At 40.0% G+C, this 19,397-nt stretch overlaps 2 protein-coding genes across 5 annotated transcripts in view; both read left to right on the forward strand.

Annotated features, from left to right (window-relative positions):
- The window catches only part of cdk18 (cyclin dependent kinase 18), a 637,630-nt gene that overhangs the window by 503,984 nt on the left and 114,249 nt on the right, over positions 1-19,397 (forward strand). The gene's annotated exons all lie outside the window — the stretch shown is intronic.
- The window catches only part of epha8 (eph receptor A8), a 152,602-nt gene that overhangs the window by 118,650 nt on the left and 14,555 nt on the right, over positions 1-19,397 (forward strand). The window contains exons 10-16 of one of the 4 annotated variants that reach the window (XM_085158887.1): positions 3,184-3,346; positions 8,201-8,333; positions 10,575-10,642; positions 10,962-11,087; positions 11,654-11,839; positions 16,133-16,194; positions 18,682-18,909. In XM_085158887.1, the coding sequence (XP_085015013.1) occupies positions 3,184-3,346; positions 8,201-8,333; positions 10,575-10,642; positions 10,962-11,087; positions 11,654-11,839; positions 16,133-16,194; positions 18,682-18,909 (966 nt within the window). The remainder of the gene's footprint in view (positions 1-3,183; positions 3,347-8,200; positions 8,334-10,574; positions 10,643-10,961; positions 11,088-11,653; positions 11,840-16,132; positions 16,195-18,681; positions 18,910-19,397) is intronic. The other 3 variants (XM_085158888.1, XM_085158889.1, XM_085158890.1) reach the window with 3 other exon arrangements.

Raw genomic sequence — 19,397 nt, forward strand, 5'->3', positions numbered from 1 at the left:
AGGAGTGACGGTTGGACAGACTCAGGATAACTTAATACAAGAAAAAGACCCTGCTGGCAGCTGAGCTACTTGAAAGGAAATGGGGGTTTTGAGAGAATGAGAGCAAGAAAGAGAACGAGACGGTGTAGTTTCCAACTTAGCGAAAGGGACAGTGACAGCCAGCGGCTTGGCGGGCGTGACCTGTCGATAAGCTAATTGCCACAAGTGTTTGCCTGAATGTGCATGTATGTGTGGTTTTCTGTGTGTGTGTGTGTGTGTGTGTGTGTGTGTGTGTGTGTGTGTGTGTGTGTGTGGTTTGATGGAAATCAGCTAATTGCAGAGGGAGCAGCCTGAGAGCCGGCGGTCTCATAGCCAAACAAGCAGGATGGTGTGGGGAGTTCTGAAGGATTAGCTCGTCTCTTGTGCTGCTGTCTTAATCTGGCCTCGCTCAGGGGTGAGACGCCTGTGGGGGATTTTCAAGTGGACAAGTCAGCAATGTGCTTTCGTAAGGTTTTTTAGTACTGTACTGAACAACAGTGAGTCACGGCGAGGACGGTGGCTGCTGCAGCTGACGATGATGAAAACAAGTGAGAGCCAACACTTTATAATTTGGCTGTTATCCTTCCCCGGGACACCCAAATGATTTAGCTGCTCTACTGTGCACCTTGTAACTCTTTAGATTGTTTTGTTGAGTGTTTTTCCACCACACATTTAAAATATGTCTAAATTATTGATAATGATGAACATGGTCAAGACTTCAAAATAGGAATATGGTAAACAGCACATCCCCTTTTTGATGAATATATACATGTAAACAGCTGAATTTTGTAAGACAGATAGGTATGCATAATAATATTGACAATTCACTTTTAACTAAAAGATGCATCACAAATGAATCTAATATCAAAAAAGAAACAAGAAAATAGGACAAACGCGATTCAGGGTACATGTCATTTTTCTGACTGACAGAAGCAGATGAAAAGATTTTCTGAGGCATTTACAATAAAGTCTGACTGACAGAGCAGGTTATATTCATTTCCTGTGTTCAGCATTGGCTCTAATGAGTCTACTAGTTAAAGAAGACTGTAAGAAATAAAGTGAGAGTTGTGATAGCTGTGGTAGATTCAGTGGGATCTTCCATTTTTTTCAATCGTCTTTAAAGGCACTTACAGGATAAATCTGGGCTGCAGTTTCCTTATTGTCACCAAATCCTATAATTCTGCCTCATAATTCATTACATCTTTTCTACGGTGTCTGCAAACCTCAGATCCAGGTCCTCTGCTTCATACCGAAGAGATTCATCATAAGAAATGGGCCTCAATAATAAAGTGTCATTTCCAAAAAAAGCTCAGTTATTTTTTAAAACAATGGTGGCACTGTAGCTTTGATTAAATATTACTCAAACAGGTGGAAATGCTGCATTTTGTTGAGGTCTATTGTCAGCCATGGATCAATACACATTTGGCGCTCTGGTGGGTTTTCATGGAAGAATAATAGTGCATTTGGAAAGGAGTCCAAGTAAACTATAGTGTTCATGCATTCGTGTGATAAATGTCGTTTAAATTGTTGGTTTGAAGAATATCATCTGCCTGTTGTTTAAGTTTGTTTTTGTTAAAAATGGAATACACAGTAAAAAGTTTTTAATTGCCTACAAAACACAGACAAGGATGCAAAATAAAAAGAAAGAGAATGAGAGAAAGTCGGGTTGCTAAGCAGCTTGCAGCTGTGTAGCAGCTGTGGGCGTGATAAAGCATTTTAAATAATGTGTGCTGTATGAAATTTACCAATTGTATGTGTACAGCAAGGTAAGTTTCCATGTATGATGAAGTGTTTTATAGAGGCATAGAAAGAATAAATAGCATTTCTGTTAGAGAGCTACTGGGATTACAACTGATTTCGGTTATTTATCTATCAGAGATGATGATGGACACTGATGATGGATCAGCCCACCAATCTGGCTGAATCAGTGGTTAGCATTTCCTTCATTTTTTGTGTCCATTATTCTTGGCTTGTTTGCATCCAGTGTGTGCATGAAGTGTGTAAGCAGAACAGCCTGCAAGACTGTACTGTGTGTTTTTATATTGGGACATATATATTTGTCTTTACTGTGTGGTTTTATCCAAACTGAAAATCTGTGTGCTTTTAAAAGTCCGTTATTATTTGTAGAAAGGGTGTATATAAAATGTAAATAAGAACAGAATCCACCGACTTGCAACTCTCATGGCATATCATGAAATAAAAACTATGACTAAGAAGACCTGGGACCCAGGACTGTTGTCTGGGTCAGACAAGAATGGGACAGCATCCTCTCCCAAAAATCCAGCAACTGGATGCAGCACAGTAAAGTACAGACTGTTATTAAAAGACGAGACACTGGTAAACATGGCCTCATCCCAGCTTAATTGTGTTGCCTTCATCTAATTTAAATGAGCTTAAAATTGCAAGTTTTCTAATTTAGAATTTGGGACGTTTTCTGTGTTCTATTATAAACTAAATACGGGTTTATGTAAATCATTACAATGTGCTTTTGTTTACATTTTAGACAGTCTCTCAGCTTTTGGGGGTTATGTCATTATTCTTTAAAAAAACACAATTTGAATGAAATGTGGGATTTTGTACCACTGCTTTAGAATTCACTTGTTCATTAATAAGAAATAAAGCCACTCATGTCATTGTGTGTTAAAGTAAATATTTTAGTTTTATGTCAGTACATTTGTTGGATTTAGTCAACCCATGAGTGTCATATATTGCAATTTTTGTGTGTCATTGTTATGTTTTTTGCAGGTGGTCCTGGATGCAGTAATATTTGCATCGAGGACCTGGGTTTGTCAAGAAAGAGACTTTGATTTGCAGCTTTGTGTTTTCCACCATTTCTTCCCCCCAGTCTGCTAATATTTTAATTGTTATTCACTTTTTATTTTGGTATTCAGTCACAGGCTTAGTCACAAAAACAGCCTAGCTCAGTGTAGACCCTAAAGGTGTCTTGCTTAGATTTGGTCTTGCTGTTGTTACAGTTTAATGCATCGCGCACTGATGCCAAATAACAACTTGAATGTAAAACTTGCTTAGCAAAGCAACATTACTCCACACCTCGAGAATAACAGACGACTGATTTAATTCATTTCTGAAACTATTGTTCACATTTTTGGAAGTCACACCAATCTTCACAACCCTAATCTTTAGATGTATTTGTCATTCTTGCAGGATAATGAAGAGCACAGTTACTCCACTCTGAAGTCCAAAAACACCAGCGCCCGAGTGTCAGGGCTGAAGCCAGGTACCAAGTATATCTTCCAGGTCCGAGCCAGAACCTCAGCAGGCTGCGGACGCTTCAGCCAGAACATAGAGATCCAGACTGGGAAAGCAGGTGTGTGTATGTGCGTGTACACTGGTCTGCTAGGAGAAAAGAAAAGAGAAAACGCTGTATCGCTAAATTGTTTGGTAAAATCTCCTGCCCTCCACGAGTCACTAAAAACCTTTGATACACTGGGAAAAAAGTCCAGTAACAACAGTTAAAAGACTATCACCTCAAAGTCAAGCCAAACAGCACAGCATGGTCCTAGGCTGGAAAGGTTTGGGTGATAACTGCCCCAGTCCACCGCTCTGTTCCATTGATCTGTGCTTTGTTAGAGGGTCACCCCTGTCAGCAAAGCTGCAGCCTACCCAGGCTTCAAACAGCTAAACACAGTGCTGCTGTGGGGTAGAAGTTTCATGTCTTTCACCTGAAGTAAGAACAACACAGACTGTTACAGAAAACTTCTATTCGAATATTTTTCTTTCCTAATAAGGGATTTGGCAGATAATGTCCTGAGCAGGCGCTAGGTCTGCAAAGCTCAACCACCTGCCTAGTTGGAGTCCCAGTGCTGTTTCACTGACTAATAGCCTCCTTTCGGAGGCTGTTCACCGGACCAAACTCTCGCTGACTGAACAAGAGGGCTGTACACATTCCATGAGCCTTCATGCTGAGTAATCAATAAGTCCTAAGTTTTATGATCAACAGACAACAGTTGCCTTTTTCCAGAGCTGTGTGTTTTGCCAACTGCAAACTATGCAAATTCTAAGAACTGAGTTGTGCGCAAGCCTGTGACGCTTAACATGAATACTAGATGACTTAGTCAGTGCACCACTTTAGTCCACGCTGGGTGGATTCTAATGAACAATGGACATGTGTACGGTTCCCAGAGGACAAATATAGAATAACTTTTATTTTGCTGATACCCAACTTTCATTTCCAAAGGTCTTTAGCTGTTTTTGCACATGCACTGCAGCCCTGGGCTTTCCTTCTGCGTGCTTGCATAGGCAACAGTCGAGTTCATGTGTGACAACTGTTTTTGACAGTTATAAAATGGACTGCTTAAATTTGGTCACTTAAAATAAAATATTAAGGCTTTGATGATCCAACCTGTATTTAGTTCCAACATCAGGTGAAAATTTTAACTTGTCTAGTAAATTATCCGTTGGCAGAATTCTGTATTGTTCTCTATATATTGTGAAGGTTTGCAGTGGGACCAGTTTGAGGACCATTTGGCACCATCCTGTCTTTTCAGGATTCAGCTTTTTTTAACATCCAGTTCATGTCAGTGTTTGGTAGTGGAGGTTATTTTGCCCTAATCAGTTGGCAGTGGCTGGGTAGTCATACAGGCTGTGACATTGGCTCAGACTGTTAAATCTAACATCTATGTGTCAAATCTATATGTTTTTTTTAAGGTTTGCTATTTCTGTTAACTGACTTTCAACAGCCCAGTGCATCCATTTCATCCACATGTCTTGCCATTTCGTTTGCAATCAATTCTGACTCCGGCGCAGGATGATGACATCTCTATTCTTAATCCTGACAAGTACTAGACTCTGATTTCATCAGCTGTTTCTGAAACAGAGAAAACAACTACCAATAGCCACGCAAAAATGTGGGTGAACGTTAGGTCAGCTGTCAATATCACATAATTACAGAAAATTGCCAATAATTTTCTCACACAAAGCTGCAATTAATTCTACCATCATCAACTTTTTCAAGCAGACCTTTTGGAGAAAAGGCGAAATTAGTCTTTCAGTCCAGCTTTGGTAGGATTTCTGTATGTTAGTCACTTCGTCTATCTGCCAGTGTCACATCCCATGCAGGGGCCTGTCCTTTAATGATGGTTATTTTGCTTGATCTTTTTCTTCCTTGGGTTTCTGCTGCCTAAGGCATTGATTATGCACACAGTCAGTTGTGGCCATCTTCCTGATGCACTCGTGTTTCTTTGTAGTCTCATCGTGTATAGTGGTTCTGATACTCACTAGTCCTCGGCCTCCTTTCGCTTAGCATGCAGTCTCAAGGTGCTGGATTTCGGTTAGAACCTTCCATGCATGGTGAGGAGCTTCCTTGTCTTGATGTCAGTGGCTTTGTGTCTCTTTTCTATATTTTATATTCTCATTGCTATAAGATTGATTGCCCAGATCTTGTTGCCCATACCTGAGGACTCCCAAGCAAAGACTCACAGCCTTGGAAAGCTGCTTGAAGAAATAGAAGGCAGGAGAATAAACCAGCTGTTCTCCACAGAATTTACACAGCCTGCACCTGGGGTCTTGCCTGGTTTGACAGACCTCATCCTCTATGGATCTTGTGCTCAGAGCTTATTCCTGTGCTACCATGATTAGTGCCTCTGTGCTGTCTTTCAGTTCAGTTTTGTCCAACCACTGGTAGGATTTCTGGATGTCAATCATTTCCTCTATCTGCTGGGGCTCATACCACGCTCAAAACACTCATGTTTTGAGCCATGTACCCGTTCATCAGTACCAAAAGAATTGGCAGGAATATCAGGTAGGGCTGCACGATTAATCGTTAGAAAATCGTGATCTCAATTCATACTTATGTGCGATCTCATTTCCAAATGACAACGATTTTTTAAAAAAAGAAAAAAAGACGACGATTGTACCGCATTTTTATCCGGGACATAATCTGCATGAAAACAAGCGCTCACTCTTCCTGCTCAGCAAATGACAAGGGCGGAGCCTTATACCACGTGATACAGAAGCCAGCTGGCAGGGAAAAAACAACGGAGAGCACGTGAGAGATGATGAAGCTGTAAAGGCCAAGAAAGTGACAGGAGAAAATCCGTCCCGGTCAACCACCCAAACATCAATAAGGGGAACCTTATACAGCGCTTCCCTATACCCGTCGAACTCCCGCAGGCACAAAGAAATTACGGAGGCTATCACTAAGATATGGCTCCATCAACACTGTGCAAAACGAGGGATTTAGGAAAATGATCAACACCCTAGACAAACGCTACACAGTGCCGTCCCGCAACTATTTTTCTATTGTTGCACTACCTGCTCTATACACGCAGCGTCGAGCAACGGTGGAGACGGAATTACAAGCAGTACAACATTTTGCGGCAACGACAAAATGTGAGACATTTGTTGTTTTATGTTTATTTATTGTTTTTATGTTCAGTCTCAACTGTTACAAAGTTGATGTGCAGTTAATAAGTGCAATAAATATTTATACTGGAAAAGAAAATCATGAGAGAATCGTGATCTCAATTCTAAGCAAAAAAAATCGTGATTCTCATTTTATGCAAAATCGTGCAGCCTTAATATCAGGACTATCAAAGGAGTAAAACACAGTCGCGCAAGACCTGCCTATGATCAGGTATCCTGCTGGGATAATAAGCTGGCCAAAGGAGGAGACGGAAGCCACTAACATCAAGAAAAGTAAGCGCCTAACCATGCATGCAGGGTTTTGGCCCAAATCCACCACCCTGAGATTGTACACTAAGCAGAAGGAAGGAGGCTGGCAACTAATGAGTGTCAGAACCACTGTCCTGTATAAGACATAGAACATCCAGGAGTACATCAGGATGATGGCCCCAAACGACCACATGCTCAGTGAATACTTCAGGCAGCAGAAGCCTGAGAAAGTGGAGCAAGAGGAGAAACCATAATGAAAGGACAGGCCCTTGCATGGTATGTGCCCGGCAGATAGAGGAAATGATCGACATACAGAAATCCTACCAGTGGCTGGACAAAACTGAACTGAAAGACAGCACAGAGGCACTAATCATGGTAGCACAGGAACAAGCTCTCAGTACAAGATCCATAGAGGCTGGGGTCTATCACACCAGGCAAGACCCCAAGTGCAGGCTGTGTAAAGATGCCCCAGAGACAATCCAGCACATAACAGTAGGGTGCAAGACGCTAGCAGGCAGGGCATACATGGAACGCCATCAGCACGTGGCCGGCATAGTATACAGAAAAATCTGTGCTGAGTATGGCCTGGAAGGCTTGGAAGGTCAAAATGGGAGCTGCCCCCTAGGCTGGTTGGGAAGGACTGTTCCTGTTTGATTTCCAGATATAGACTGACAAACTGGTGATGGTTAACCAAGTAGATATGGTAGTGGTGAACAAGCAGAGAGACGTAGAGATACCAAACGACAGCAGCATCACGAAGAAGGAACATGGGAAGCTGGGGAAGTACCAAGGGCTCAGAGAAGAGCTCAAGAAGATGTGGAGGGTGAAGATAACATTTGTAATGGGACCACTTGGTGCAGTGACTCTGAAGCTAGGCGATGGGCTCCAGCAGATCCCAGGAAAAACATCCAAGATCTCTGTCCAGAAGAGATCAGTCCGAGGGACAGCAAAGATACTCTGCAAGACCCACAAGCTCAATTATTTCTATTATGAGAGATCACAAAAACCACATTGTGTCACAGGGATCTTCACACCTCGGATATTTGCATTTGTTGGCTTGGAGACTATATTGTTCACTCAAATTTTGATCTAATTGGTTTCAATATTTCTTTTCACTCTATAAAACCTCAGTCTTTCTCGTTCCCACATTCACTGCTACTAAGCTCATCTGATAGTTGGTGCACACTTCTAACACTTACTGTGTACTTCAGTGTTCACTGAACCAAAACGTTTAGTTTTATTATGCAGATCAACTCAGACATCTATGTATGACAGTGTACTTAAAGATATAGATGTAATCTTTTATGACAACATTCGGTCTTTCTGGGTATTTGACCACATTAGCTGGATATTTCCTACCTAATGTGATGGACAAACAGGAGGTGATTATTAAATGGCGAGGCTGTTTAACAAAGCTCCAAATTTCTGTTTGTCTTGTTTAACCAATGACACTCTATCTGCCACCTGTGTTTACCAGTGTCTGTGTAAACTGTGAGCATTTGTGGCAGCGTTCCCTCAGCTAACACACTGTGTTTGTGTGTCTCTGCAGTTCCTTTGCGTTACAACACCATGACCATCATCTGGATCTGCATGGCCCTGGTGTCTGGTCTGGTCACCTTTCTGGCCATCATCATCTGCAGGAAACGGCAAGGCTACACTTTACCACACTACCCATCTCTGCTGTGTGTGGAACACTTTCTTACACTACTCTTACGACCATGCCTCTTTGTGTAGTTTCTTTCGTGTGCACTGTATTTCTCTCAGCTGTTGCCACCTAAAAATGTGGGAAAGGATCTTGTTTAAGCCTGTGTTTGAGAAGTACCATTAGTACCTTTTAGTACCCTTTATGACGTTAAAATGTTTGTAATGCTGGATGCACAAGTAGCCTGCATGGTATATTTTCAAGCTTAAGTATAATGTATAAAGGAGAGAGTTTTGAAGGCTAATATTCCTTAGCCCTTGCTGTCTTATTTAGCTAATTTCCTAACTTGTAATTTCCACCTCATAGTGGTTTTAATTATGTTGATTCATGTCCAGTAGCTTGCAAGCCAAATATTCATACTTATCCCACCCCCCTACCCCTCCCTTTTGATGTCTTATAGTTACATCTCTGTAGAACTGTACCAAATAATTAATTTCATTGCCCTTAATTAATTTACACTTCAGTGCATATTAGGTTTTTCATTGCCAATCGAAAAAGTGGGAAAAAATATAATGAGTTAGAGGACTCCACACAAGATCCTGCTGTCGTGACTGGAGAGTTTTTAGCATATGCCACTGAGACAAAAGAAAAAGAAAAAAGAAGAGTTGGTATTTGAGTTTAGGGGGATGGCCACTTTACTCATGAAAATGTTTAACTACAAGGCAACAAACCACAAGGAAAAAGTTTAGTTTTTACAAAGAAAGTAAACTGCATTAAACAGATTTGCAAGATATTAATAGATATAATATATCTATTATACGGATTAAAATTTTAATGCAATATATATCTAAGAAAATAAAACAAAGTAGCCTAGCTAATGCTAGCAGTCATGCTAATGCTAGCATGCGTCTCATTTGTCACTCATCTCACTTTTTTAGCTGATGGTCAGTATTTAGTGGACATACCAGGCTCTAGAGCTCTAGACCTACATATTTACCACCTGCTTTTTTTCTAATGACCTGCAGGGGGTGAGTCCTGCAGTTGCAAAAACACTTTTTAAGAGTAATTTGAGGTGAAATTCCCTCTTGTTCTGTGATACTTTCCTGATAACTTTATGGGTTCAGTCACTAGTTTGAGGGCATATTGAACACAACATCTTGTAAATTATGGTCCAAATTAGAGTCAGAAATGAGAATAAACAAAGATTTACTTATAACATGGGTGCAGTGCCCCTCAGTTTTACAGTCTGATCGATCATCCTGTTTTAAAACACCAAGGTGATGACAGGGAAACCTCTCAGCTCAAGGCTCTAAAACAGAACTTTACTAACATTAGGTACATGGTATACATATACCAAAGTATACATGTAGGTTGGTAAATGGGTACCAATGGTAAAATCCATCTTATATATACAGTCTATGCTAATAAGCACCGTAATCACTTTGTTGCACTCTGGGTAGGTTGTCAGTCACTGATTTATTATACATCTTTATCAAAATAGTAAACTAGGATATTTTTACATGTAAGCAGGAAATGAAATACCCTGCAGTGCATCAGTGTAGACGTAACATCAAAAAACACATGCCCTAAAGCTACAGTGGCAACATTTGAATGTGTATGAGTGAAGAAGTCATTTTCCTTTTCGCTCTTAAATGTACTCCCGGGATGTCTTTGCTTTGCCTTGTCAATATGAATATTGATTCTAATAATATTGAGTTTTAATTATGTGGACATGCCCATAGAAAAAGGTTTGCTGTTATAAAAATGATACCTCACCTCGCCAAACTAACAGAAAGGAATTTTGCTCTTTAACCTTTTATCATCCTCCAATTCACCAACAACCAGTCTAGAGTTAGGGGTAATTGGAACCCCTGTGTGGAAAAGCTTTTAACAGAAAACATGCCAAAATGATGTATATATAATGTATGAGACTATAAGAAAAGTCCCCTTCTTTCTACATTACATTTTATTCTGCAGCTACAACAAAAAAACACCTAGACCACCTCAACCAGTCTACCCCTTGACTGGTTGCCAGTAACACCGTAAAGTCTCACTGCTTGTTGTTAATAAATGACTAAGTGTCAGTAAGTGATGAATAGCTTTGTTAAACTTAGTGATTAATTATGAGTAAATATTGATTTATTAATTTTCAACTATACTTAGAGTTTGAAAGTGTTTTCCACTATTGTCCTGTATTCATCCCTCTGTATGTTTATATGTATGGGCATGTGTGTGTGTTTTTGTGGCCGTGCGTGTGTGTGTATGTGTGTGCTTTGTATAGACACTGTGGCTATAGCAAAGCCTTCCAGGACTCCGACGAGGAGAAGATGCATTACCAGAATGGTCACGGTATGTTTGGCCCATTTCTCAATTATTACTCATAGTAGATTAGATGGCATTCTTTGACAAAGTCGCATTTTCATCCCTGTTTAATAAAGTTCATCCTCAGAGCAAACAATTTTCATCAGGCTCTGAGTGATTACAGGAGAATACACTCCTTGGCCCCTGCACGCTGTGTATTCTTCCACTCCCTCTGTCTGCTCTTTTTTCCGTGTCATTTCTCTCCTCTTTCATCAGGTTTTCCCTGCACACACCGGTGACGGGGCTCAGATGCGATGTTGCTCTCATTCTCCAATATGTGACCAAATGCTAATGTTGTTTATCTTAGTGTCATTCCCCGATGCGAGGTTCTATATCGACCCACACACGTACGAGGACCCCTGCCAGGCGGTCCACGAGTTTGCCAGAGAAATTGAAGCTTCCAGGATCAAAATAGAGAAAATCATTGGTTCAGGTAAAACCATGAACTTGTGTGTGCTCACACACACACACACATACACACACATAGTGAGAATCATTGGCTATGCTAACTTAAAATCATTGGCCGGTGTAAAGGCTGTGGTGTGCAGCAGAGAGGAGGATAGCAAAGTGGAATCAGAGCGTTGCGTGGGGCTGTCAATCAAAGCTCCTCAGACAGGAAGAGAATACTAACACTGTGTCAGCCTCACAATTCACTGTGCTACATATGACTGCTGCAGCCAGAGAGACAAATAGAAATGTATGACACAGACGCATTCAAACAGTGCAACCACCAGTTTAAAGTTCTGTTGAGCTAAAGATAAGAACGGATGGCTAATTAGCTCATGGCAGCTTTAGCACATATATGTGAACAGATAGTTTGTAAGTGGGTTGTTTTCTCTTATCTACCCTGGCAAATTAAATGACATGTTCTCATTCACACAAACGGCTTAGGTGTGGGTGGAGGGTGCAGCACAACGAATATTTACTATTGTGGAACAGATTTAAAGGCTGAATATGTTTGATGTGCTGCATTACTGTGTTCCTCTGCCATGTTTTCAGGGGAGTTTGGGGAGGTTTGCTACGGACGTATGAGGCTCCCGGGAAAACGAGACATCCCGGTGGCTCTGAAGACCCTGAAGGCAGGATACACAGAAAAGCAGAAGAGAGACTTCCTGGCCGAGGCTTCAATAATGGCCCAGTTCGACCACCCCAATGTCATCCGTTTAGAGGGGGTAGTAACCCACAGTACGCTCCATCAACTACAATATATTATTGTGAAAAATATAGATGATTTTCAAAACTATTTGCTTTCAGACACAGGTATGGCAAGACCTGTATTAATCCTGAACTGCTTATTCCACTATACTTGCAATTGTGGCACAGAAACTCTAGAGAGGGAGGCCTGCCTGAAATGCTTTGGCAGCACACGTGTCGTCAACATTATCAGCTATAGCATGCTAGCTGGGCTGGGGTACCCTTCCAGATGGGCAAACACTATTACAAAGGATGTGTTTATTCACTCTAATGCTTGATTTACAGTACTTCATTAAATCCCGATGCCCTGTGCAGTTTCCTAGCTTGATGTAAAAAAAAAGTAACTCCTCATTGTAGCTATGCAGACCACAACATGCATATTACTACTAAATGATGATAGCGTATAGTTAAACAAAGTTCAGTATTTTTGTTTATACCCATTTTCATAGTTCACATTCAAAGTCCAACATTAACAGCTCTGTTTAAATCTTGATAGCGGAGCAGTCCTGGCACCTCAGCAGACAAGTGTAAAAGCAAACAACACGAGTCTTTGGGGATTCAATGATTTTATTTATTTATTTACTTTTTTTGGCTAATTGGAAACAGAGGCAGAGCCAGACCTTTATCTGCTGAGGCTCTGGCCACGCATCGGACCAATCCAAATAACCAACGAAGAAAGCCTGGGAGCTACACATACTCACAGAACCAGGCTTGCAGCTAGCAACTAATATTTTGTCTAGCAAAAATCTTTAATGCAGAATTACTTCACAGTTGTAGTTTTGTCAGGCTCATTCAAACAGTGCAAGCACCAGTTTGAATTCTAATTATCAAACAATGAGAAAGTGACTGTTTATGGTCTTCCAAATTAAGTATTAATATCAGCCTTACCACACCTCTAAAAACAGTTTGACGAGGCACTGCAGCTTCTCTGGTCACACATGTACATAAAGTCAATTTTGTCTATTGATTAAATAAATAAAGTTTCCAGTGAAAAGCCAGTGTTACTACAGTGCATCCAAATAGTATTCACTGTGCTTTAATTGTTCCACATTTTGTTAAGTTACATCTCCACGATCTCCTCCATGATGTGGAGAACCATACACCTGCTTATTTATAATGTCCCGTAGTTTACATTGTATGTCATAAACCAAGCCATGAAGTCCAAAGAATTGTCTGTAGACCTCCAAGACAGGATTGTATTGAGGTACAGATCTGGGGAAGGTGCAGAAATAATTCTGCAGCATTGAAGTTCTCAGTGAGCACACTGGCCTCCATCATTCATAAATGGAAGAACCCGTTATGAATGATGATTCTTCCTAGGCTGGTTGCTTGGCCAATCTGAGCTTTCAGAGTAGAAGGGCCTTAGTCAGGGAGGTTACCAAGAACCCGGTGGTCAATCTGACAACCATTTCTGCAATCAGGTCTGTATGGTTGAGTGGCTGAACAGAAGCTGCTCCTCAGTTAAAAGCACATGACACTCCTCCTGGAGTTTACCAAAAAACACCAGAAGGACACTCAGACCATGAGAAACAAAATTCTCTGGTCTGATGAAACAAAGATTGAACTCTTTGGCCTGAATGCCAAACATCATGTCTGGAGGAAACCAGACATTCACCACTCGGTCAATACCATCGCTACAGTGAAGCATGGTGGTGGCAGTATCATGATGTGAGGATGTTTTTGGGCAGCCAGAACTGTGGGACTACTAGGTTGAAGGAAAGATGAATGGAGCAATGTACAGAGATATCCTTAAAGATAACCTATTCCAGAGTGCTCTGGACCTCTGACTGGGGAGAAGGTTCATCTCCAACAGGACAATGACCCTGACCACATAGCCAACATAACAAAGGAGTGGCTTTGAAACCACTCTAAGCGTGATGTTACAAGCTTGGCACACTTATTTTTGCCAGTTTCTCCCATTGTTCTTTACAGAATTTCTTAAGCTCCATCAGGTTGGATGGAGCGTGTTAGTGCACAGCCATTTTCAGATCCCTCCAGAGATGTTCAATTGGGTCCAAGTCTGGACTCTGCGCAGGACACTCAAGAATATTCACAAAAAGTTGTCTCTAGTGTTAAATTGACACTAGAAAGTGTCTATATGTGTCCACTCTTTTGAGTGTTAAATTAACACTTTTGACAGTGTTGGATTTCTAATAGTAACCTAGTCAGGGTTAAAGATTAACAGTGACTAACATTAGCAGTGTTGTTTTTCTAACACTGAAATGTTACTAGCATTTTTAGTTATTTTCCAGTGATAGAAAACCAGCACTGCTCAGTGTTAGTCATTGTTAATCTTTAACACTGACTAGGTTACTGTTAGAAATCTAACACTGTCAAAAGTGTTAAATTAACACTCAAAAGAGTGGACACATATAGACACTTTCTAGTGTCAATTTAACACTGGAGATTCTGCAGCGTGCTTCAACAAGGTTTTGGGCAAAGGCTGTGAATACACTGTAGGTATAGTTTAAAGGCTAAAATTGTACTTCTAGTTTCTATTTCATTGTATATCCTTAAATCTCATACTACCATCATATTTAAATATTTTAATCAATTCAAACACCAAAATAAACAGATGAACACGCTGTGAAGCTGTTTGGAAAGCCTGGAGAACTATTGATCAAGACTACTAAGAAAGTCTATCTCCCTAAAGAAAATAAAGAAATGCGGGCATTTAAAGACTTTTGCACACAATTTATGATGTAGGCATCCCTTTTGTAACAGCATATACACTGCCAGGCCAAATAAAAAGTCTGTTTCATTCATTTAATTGTAGCTTAAGTTTATGCAGTTATTTCCATCCAGAGTTGCATTAACTGTGTGTCAAGATTTTCTATTGATGATGGGAAAATTGTAATACTGTATAAATTCTTCTCCGGCAAATCTCAAGTTTTCTAAATGGGGCTAAGGTCTAGACTCTGTGACGTCAATTCATGTGTGATCATGTTGTCTCAGTGGGCTCAGAGTCCACTGAACCTTGGCAGAAGAAAAAGATCAGTTATCTGGTAATACTGCCTGAAAGCGTAAAACTGGACTTATCAGACCACATGACCTTTTCTCAATCCAATCTTTTTGCTCCCGAGCAAAGTGAAGCCTTTTTTTTGTAACTTTACTTGTTAAGTGTTTTTGTTTAAGCTAAATAGTTACTTAGTCCCAGTTCCTGGAGTTCTTCTTCATAATGTGCAGGTGGACATGCTCTTACTGAAACATAGCTTAGGTTTATCTTTTTACAATTTGATTTCATCAAATGTTTCACTGATTTCCAATCAGGAACATGTGATTTTCTTGATTTCTTACTCATACATGATGTTTCACCACTACCCTTTCCTCCCCTTAGTCGTTTTCCTTGCTTGGTGCAGGCCAGTAATCGTACCTTCTGAAAAAGAGTAGTATCTGTTCCACAACCATGTGGCAGGTTTTCTAGCATAAAACGATCAGCACTGCATTAAAAAACAACCTGTTGCCATGTGAATCATACTAATCAAAGCAGTAATGATTCAATACAAGGCTTTTATCTATTTTGGTGACTTTTAGCGCCTCTTTAATGGGAATGGTATGAGTTGGAAATCTATGGATTAGAGAAATAAAAATCTAATTATATGGTTTCATGGTTTATATGGTTTTGTTGAGATTTAGATGTATAATTTAGCTGTCATGTAACATTTTGGTTGAAGAAGATTCACATTGTGCTGGAATTCCATACAGCATGTAATTTAATAAATGATATTGTAGATAATAATGTAGAGGAGGCAGCCAGTGTGGGGGTGGGTGGGTTGTACAATGTGCAGCTTTGAAATACTAGAAGAACATTCCTAGATGATCACGGATTCAACATGTCTCTCGCGCATTTTCCAAGTTGTATATATAACTGTCAGCAACTTTTCACAATTTATTTGAACAAATTGCTACAGTGAGCAGCTACCAGCGAAGTGTCGCATTCAGACCTTCCTTGAGTCTAATTAAATTGTTGTCTAGTTGTGTGGAAGCACTACAGACTCACAACTTAATTAGAATTAGTATGCAGTGTCGTTAAAGACAAGGAACTCTTCCAAGAAACCACCTGTATAGTTAGACACTGATGAGTAGTAGAGAAGGACAGAAAATTATTGGTTTTTGAGTGATCGAATCCCTTTAAGGAAATAGAGGTAAACACATAAAATAATAGATTTAAGACATTGCATTTGTTTTTATTCAGCACCTGCATCACTTACTGTACAGTGTGTACAGACAAATAAATAGTTGATATCCAAATAAGCTCATAAAGTTTTTGGTTTGTGTTTCCAGGCAAACCAGTGATGATCATCACAGAGTACATGGAGAATGGTTCTCTGGACTCCTTCCTCCGGGTTGGTATTTAAACTCTCAGTTAAAGAGCTCTATACTCCTTTTTCCTTTAATGCCATCTCATTTCAACTGTTTCAGTGCACTTCTGACTGTTGATGAGTTGTTCAGCTAACAGTTTGTGTAAAGTCTTCCTTCCTTTGATTTTCTCCTAATGCGTTAGTGGAGAGGTTTGTGCTACTCACTTTCAAATGCTAGCTACAACAACAACAACAACAACAATCTTTATTTATAGAGCACATTTAAAAACCAGCGGTATACCAAAGTGCTTAACATAAGAGACGGAGAAGTAACACGAGTATTATAAGGCCTTAGCAAAGTATCAAATATCCTCACAGGTCAATGCCACTAATACACAGGGGTAATATAAAATGCATATCAAAATAGAAACATAATAAAAGCACAAGCCATAAAAATATGTATAAGAAAAAATAGAATATGTCTAAAAGTCAGGTGCGAGCATTAACAAGCAGGAAAGGCAAGATTAAACAAATAGGTTTTTAACCGTGATTTAAAAGATTGGATGGAATCAAACGCCCGGATCATAATCGGAAGGTTATTCCACAACTCTGGTGCAGCCAGGGCAAACGCCCGGTCACCTCTAGACTTCAGCCGAGATCTAGGCTGCACCAAGAGTAACTGAGTAGATGATCTTAATGCTCTGGCAGGAACATACGATTTAAGGAGTTCCTTAAGGTAGCTCGGTGCTGTGTTGTTGGTAATTTTAAACGTAAGCAGTAGTATTTTAAATTGGATGCGGTATTTAATGGGTAGCCAGTGCAGGTCAGCTAGAACAGGAGTAATACAGGCAAACTTCCCAGTTCTGGTCAGAATGCGTGCTGCAGCATTTTGGACTGTCTGCAGTCTATGAAGGAGGGCAGAATGAAGACCAAAATGAAGTGAGTTGCAGTAATCTAGCCTTGAGGTCACAGCTGCATGTCCAAGAACTCGACCCACTGTAGCATCAGAAATAATATAGCAATAGACCAAACACAAAACAGCAATCATGTTCAGCAACTATTGAAATGTTCATGAAACTTTAAAGAAAAGTGTTGCCTTTTGGCAACCATCTTGGTAATGCCTGGACAGTTATTGTGAAGCTGCTATCTTGGATGGGGAAAGACCCATAGCTGTCCTTTCAATGATCACTGGCACATAAAAAATGAGATCTGTTTTTTAAAATGCTGTTCATGCTAAGATAAATGTGTCTGGCTCAGTCTACATGAAACAAATTCCATCTTCAGTTTTTCTATGCAGTAAACCAAGAAAATAAATCTTTATCATGAACCGTAACTACGTGCATATATCAATGCAGCATTATAATTGTCTCATATTTTACCCAGTTTCTGTTATTGACTTTGTCTTTTTTGGGCAAAAACCGGACAACCACCATCTGCTCTGCTGTGAAATTTCACTATATATTTATGTTCAGGACTCGCCGAGTGCCAAAACTCTGTTTTAAAATGTCTCCAATAACACATAACGTGGTTGTGCAAATGGGTTTGTGCCCGGCTGTAAAGTGCCCCTGACACACACACACAGAAATGGAAAATAAAATAAGGCTTTGTTTTTCATTTATACTCAAATCTAATTTTGAAGCAACCTATTCATGAAGCTTTGATTCACAACTTTCATTAGTTTTCTGGTGTTTTGTCAGTTTCACTTTGTTTCCCCTATTAACATTCGTCAGATGGCTAGTGAACCACCACAGGTAGGGTAGGAATAGATTTGTGTTTAGACACGTTGGATAAAACGTTTCAAAAACTGCTCGTGTGGCCTTTCAGATCATCTCTCTCACACATTTTGGCCTCTCACCTCTGTGATAAGATTTTCTTTTGAGTATGCCATATAGAGAAACACTGCATACAGTGGGTTGGTATGAACCTAGCACTAACTTTACCAGTCATAATCAGTAACTGGTGAACTTTTAGCACTTTAAACTCACCTTAATTCTCATTAAAAACACTGAATCTTGTGCCCTCATTAACATCTTTGAAAAATAGCACTGACACCACAGCAGAGATCAATTTGGCTGTTAAAATGAAAAAATAAAATCCTATCTTGTGATGTTAGGCGTTTTTTTCTGTTGATGTTTGGTGTTTGCATGTTTCAGAGTGCAGTGACATTACTGACAGTGTGATGGAGAGCTGTTGCAAGGAGTTGAGAATAGTGTAGAGGAGCAAATATGAAAGTTTTCTTTAACATCATGTGTAGGTTGGTTTAACATTGTATTACATTGACAATGTCAAACAGCTCCTGTATTTGCTCATATGATAATACAGCAGATTATTACTTAAAAGCAAATCCCTGTCATGTTTTATTCTCTTATCTTTACTCTTTGCTCTATCTTGATTAAAATCTCTTCTATTATCACTGCTTATCTTCTCAGCTGCTATGCCATCGCATTATTTTATTTTTTTGATCTGGCCTTAATACTCTACCTCCCTGCCACTCCCTTCCTGATCTTTCAATTTTTTTGTTCCTTCTTGCAGAGACACGATGGCCAGTTTACCATTATCCAGCTGGTTGGCTTGCTGCGTGGCATCGCAGCCGGCATGACCTACCTGTCTGACCTGGGCTACATCCACCGCGACCTGGCCGCGCGCAACGTCCTGGTCAACAGCAACCTGGTGTGTAAGGTGTCTGACTTTGGGCTATCCAGAGTACTCGAGGATGACCCAGACGCTGCATACACCACCAGTGTGAGTTTTCACATTGAGGCAAGCATTAATGCAGCGACACACACACACACACACACACACACGCATGCGGGTGCGATATTGTCTCCTATTAACTTTGCTGTACCACACAAAATGACATATGATTTAAGATGAATGAATGACATAATAATTACAATATTTGTATATTAACACATAATTTTACTAATCACTAGGAATGATCTTTTTTTAACAATAGAACATGCATTTAACTTAATAATGTTTATTTTGCTTATAAGTGACAGTGAAAACTGGAGCAGTGGAGCATAGGCTAATGGAGGTCATAGATCACGGTTCACTTTTCCTTCTTTTTAACTCAGTTGTAGTTGTCTCATTCTAAATGTAAAGGTTTAACAACATAAAGCTGTTTATATCTGCAGCTTGTTAATACATTTTGTCCTGCCGTTTATTTAAAAATGCTTCTGTTGTGCCTTATGGGAGAGTAGATCTTGCAGCTTTTAAAGAATGAGCCACACTAGCACCACACCAGA

The sequence above is a fragment of the Neolamprologus multifasciatus genome, chromosome 5, assembly GCF_963576455.1.
Source record: "Neolamprologus multifasciatus chromosome 5, fNeoMul1.2, whole genome shotgun sequence".
Taxonomy (NCBI): Eukaryota; Metazoa; Chordata; class Actinopteri; order Cichliformes; family Cichlidae; genus Neolamprologus; species Neolamprologus multifasciatus.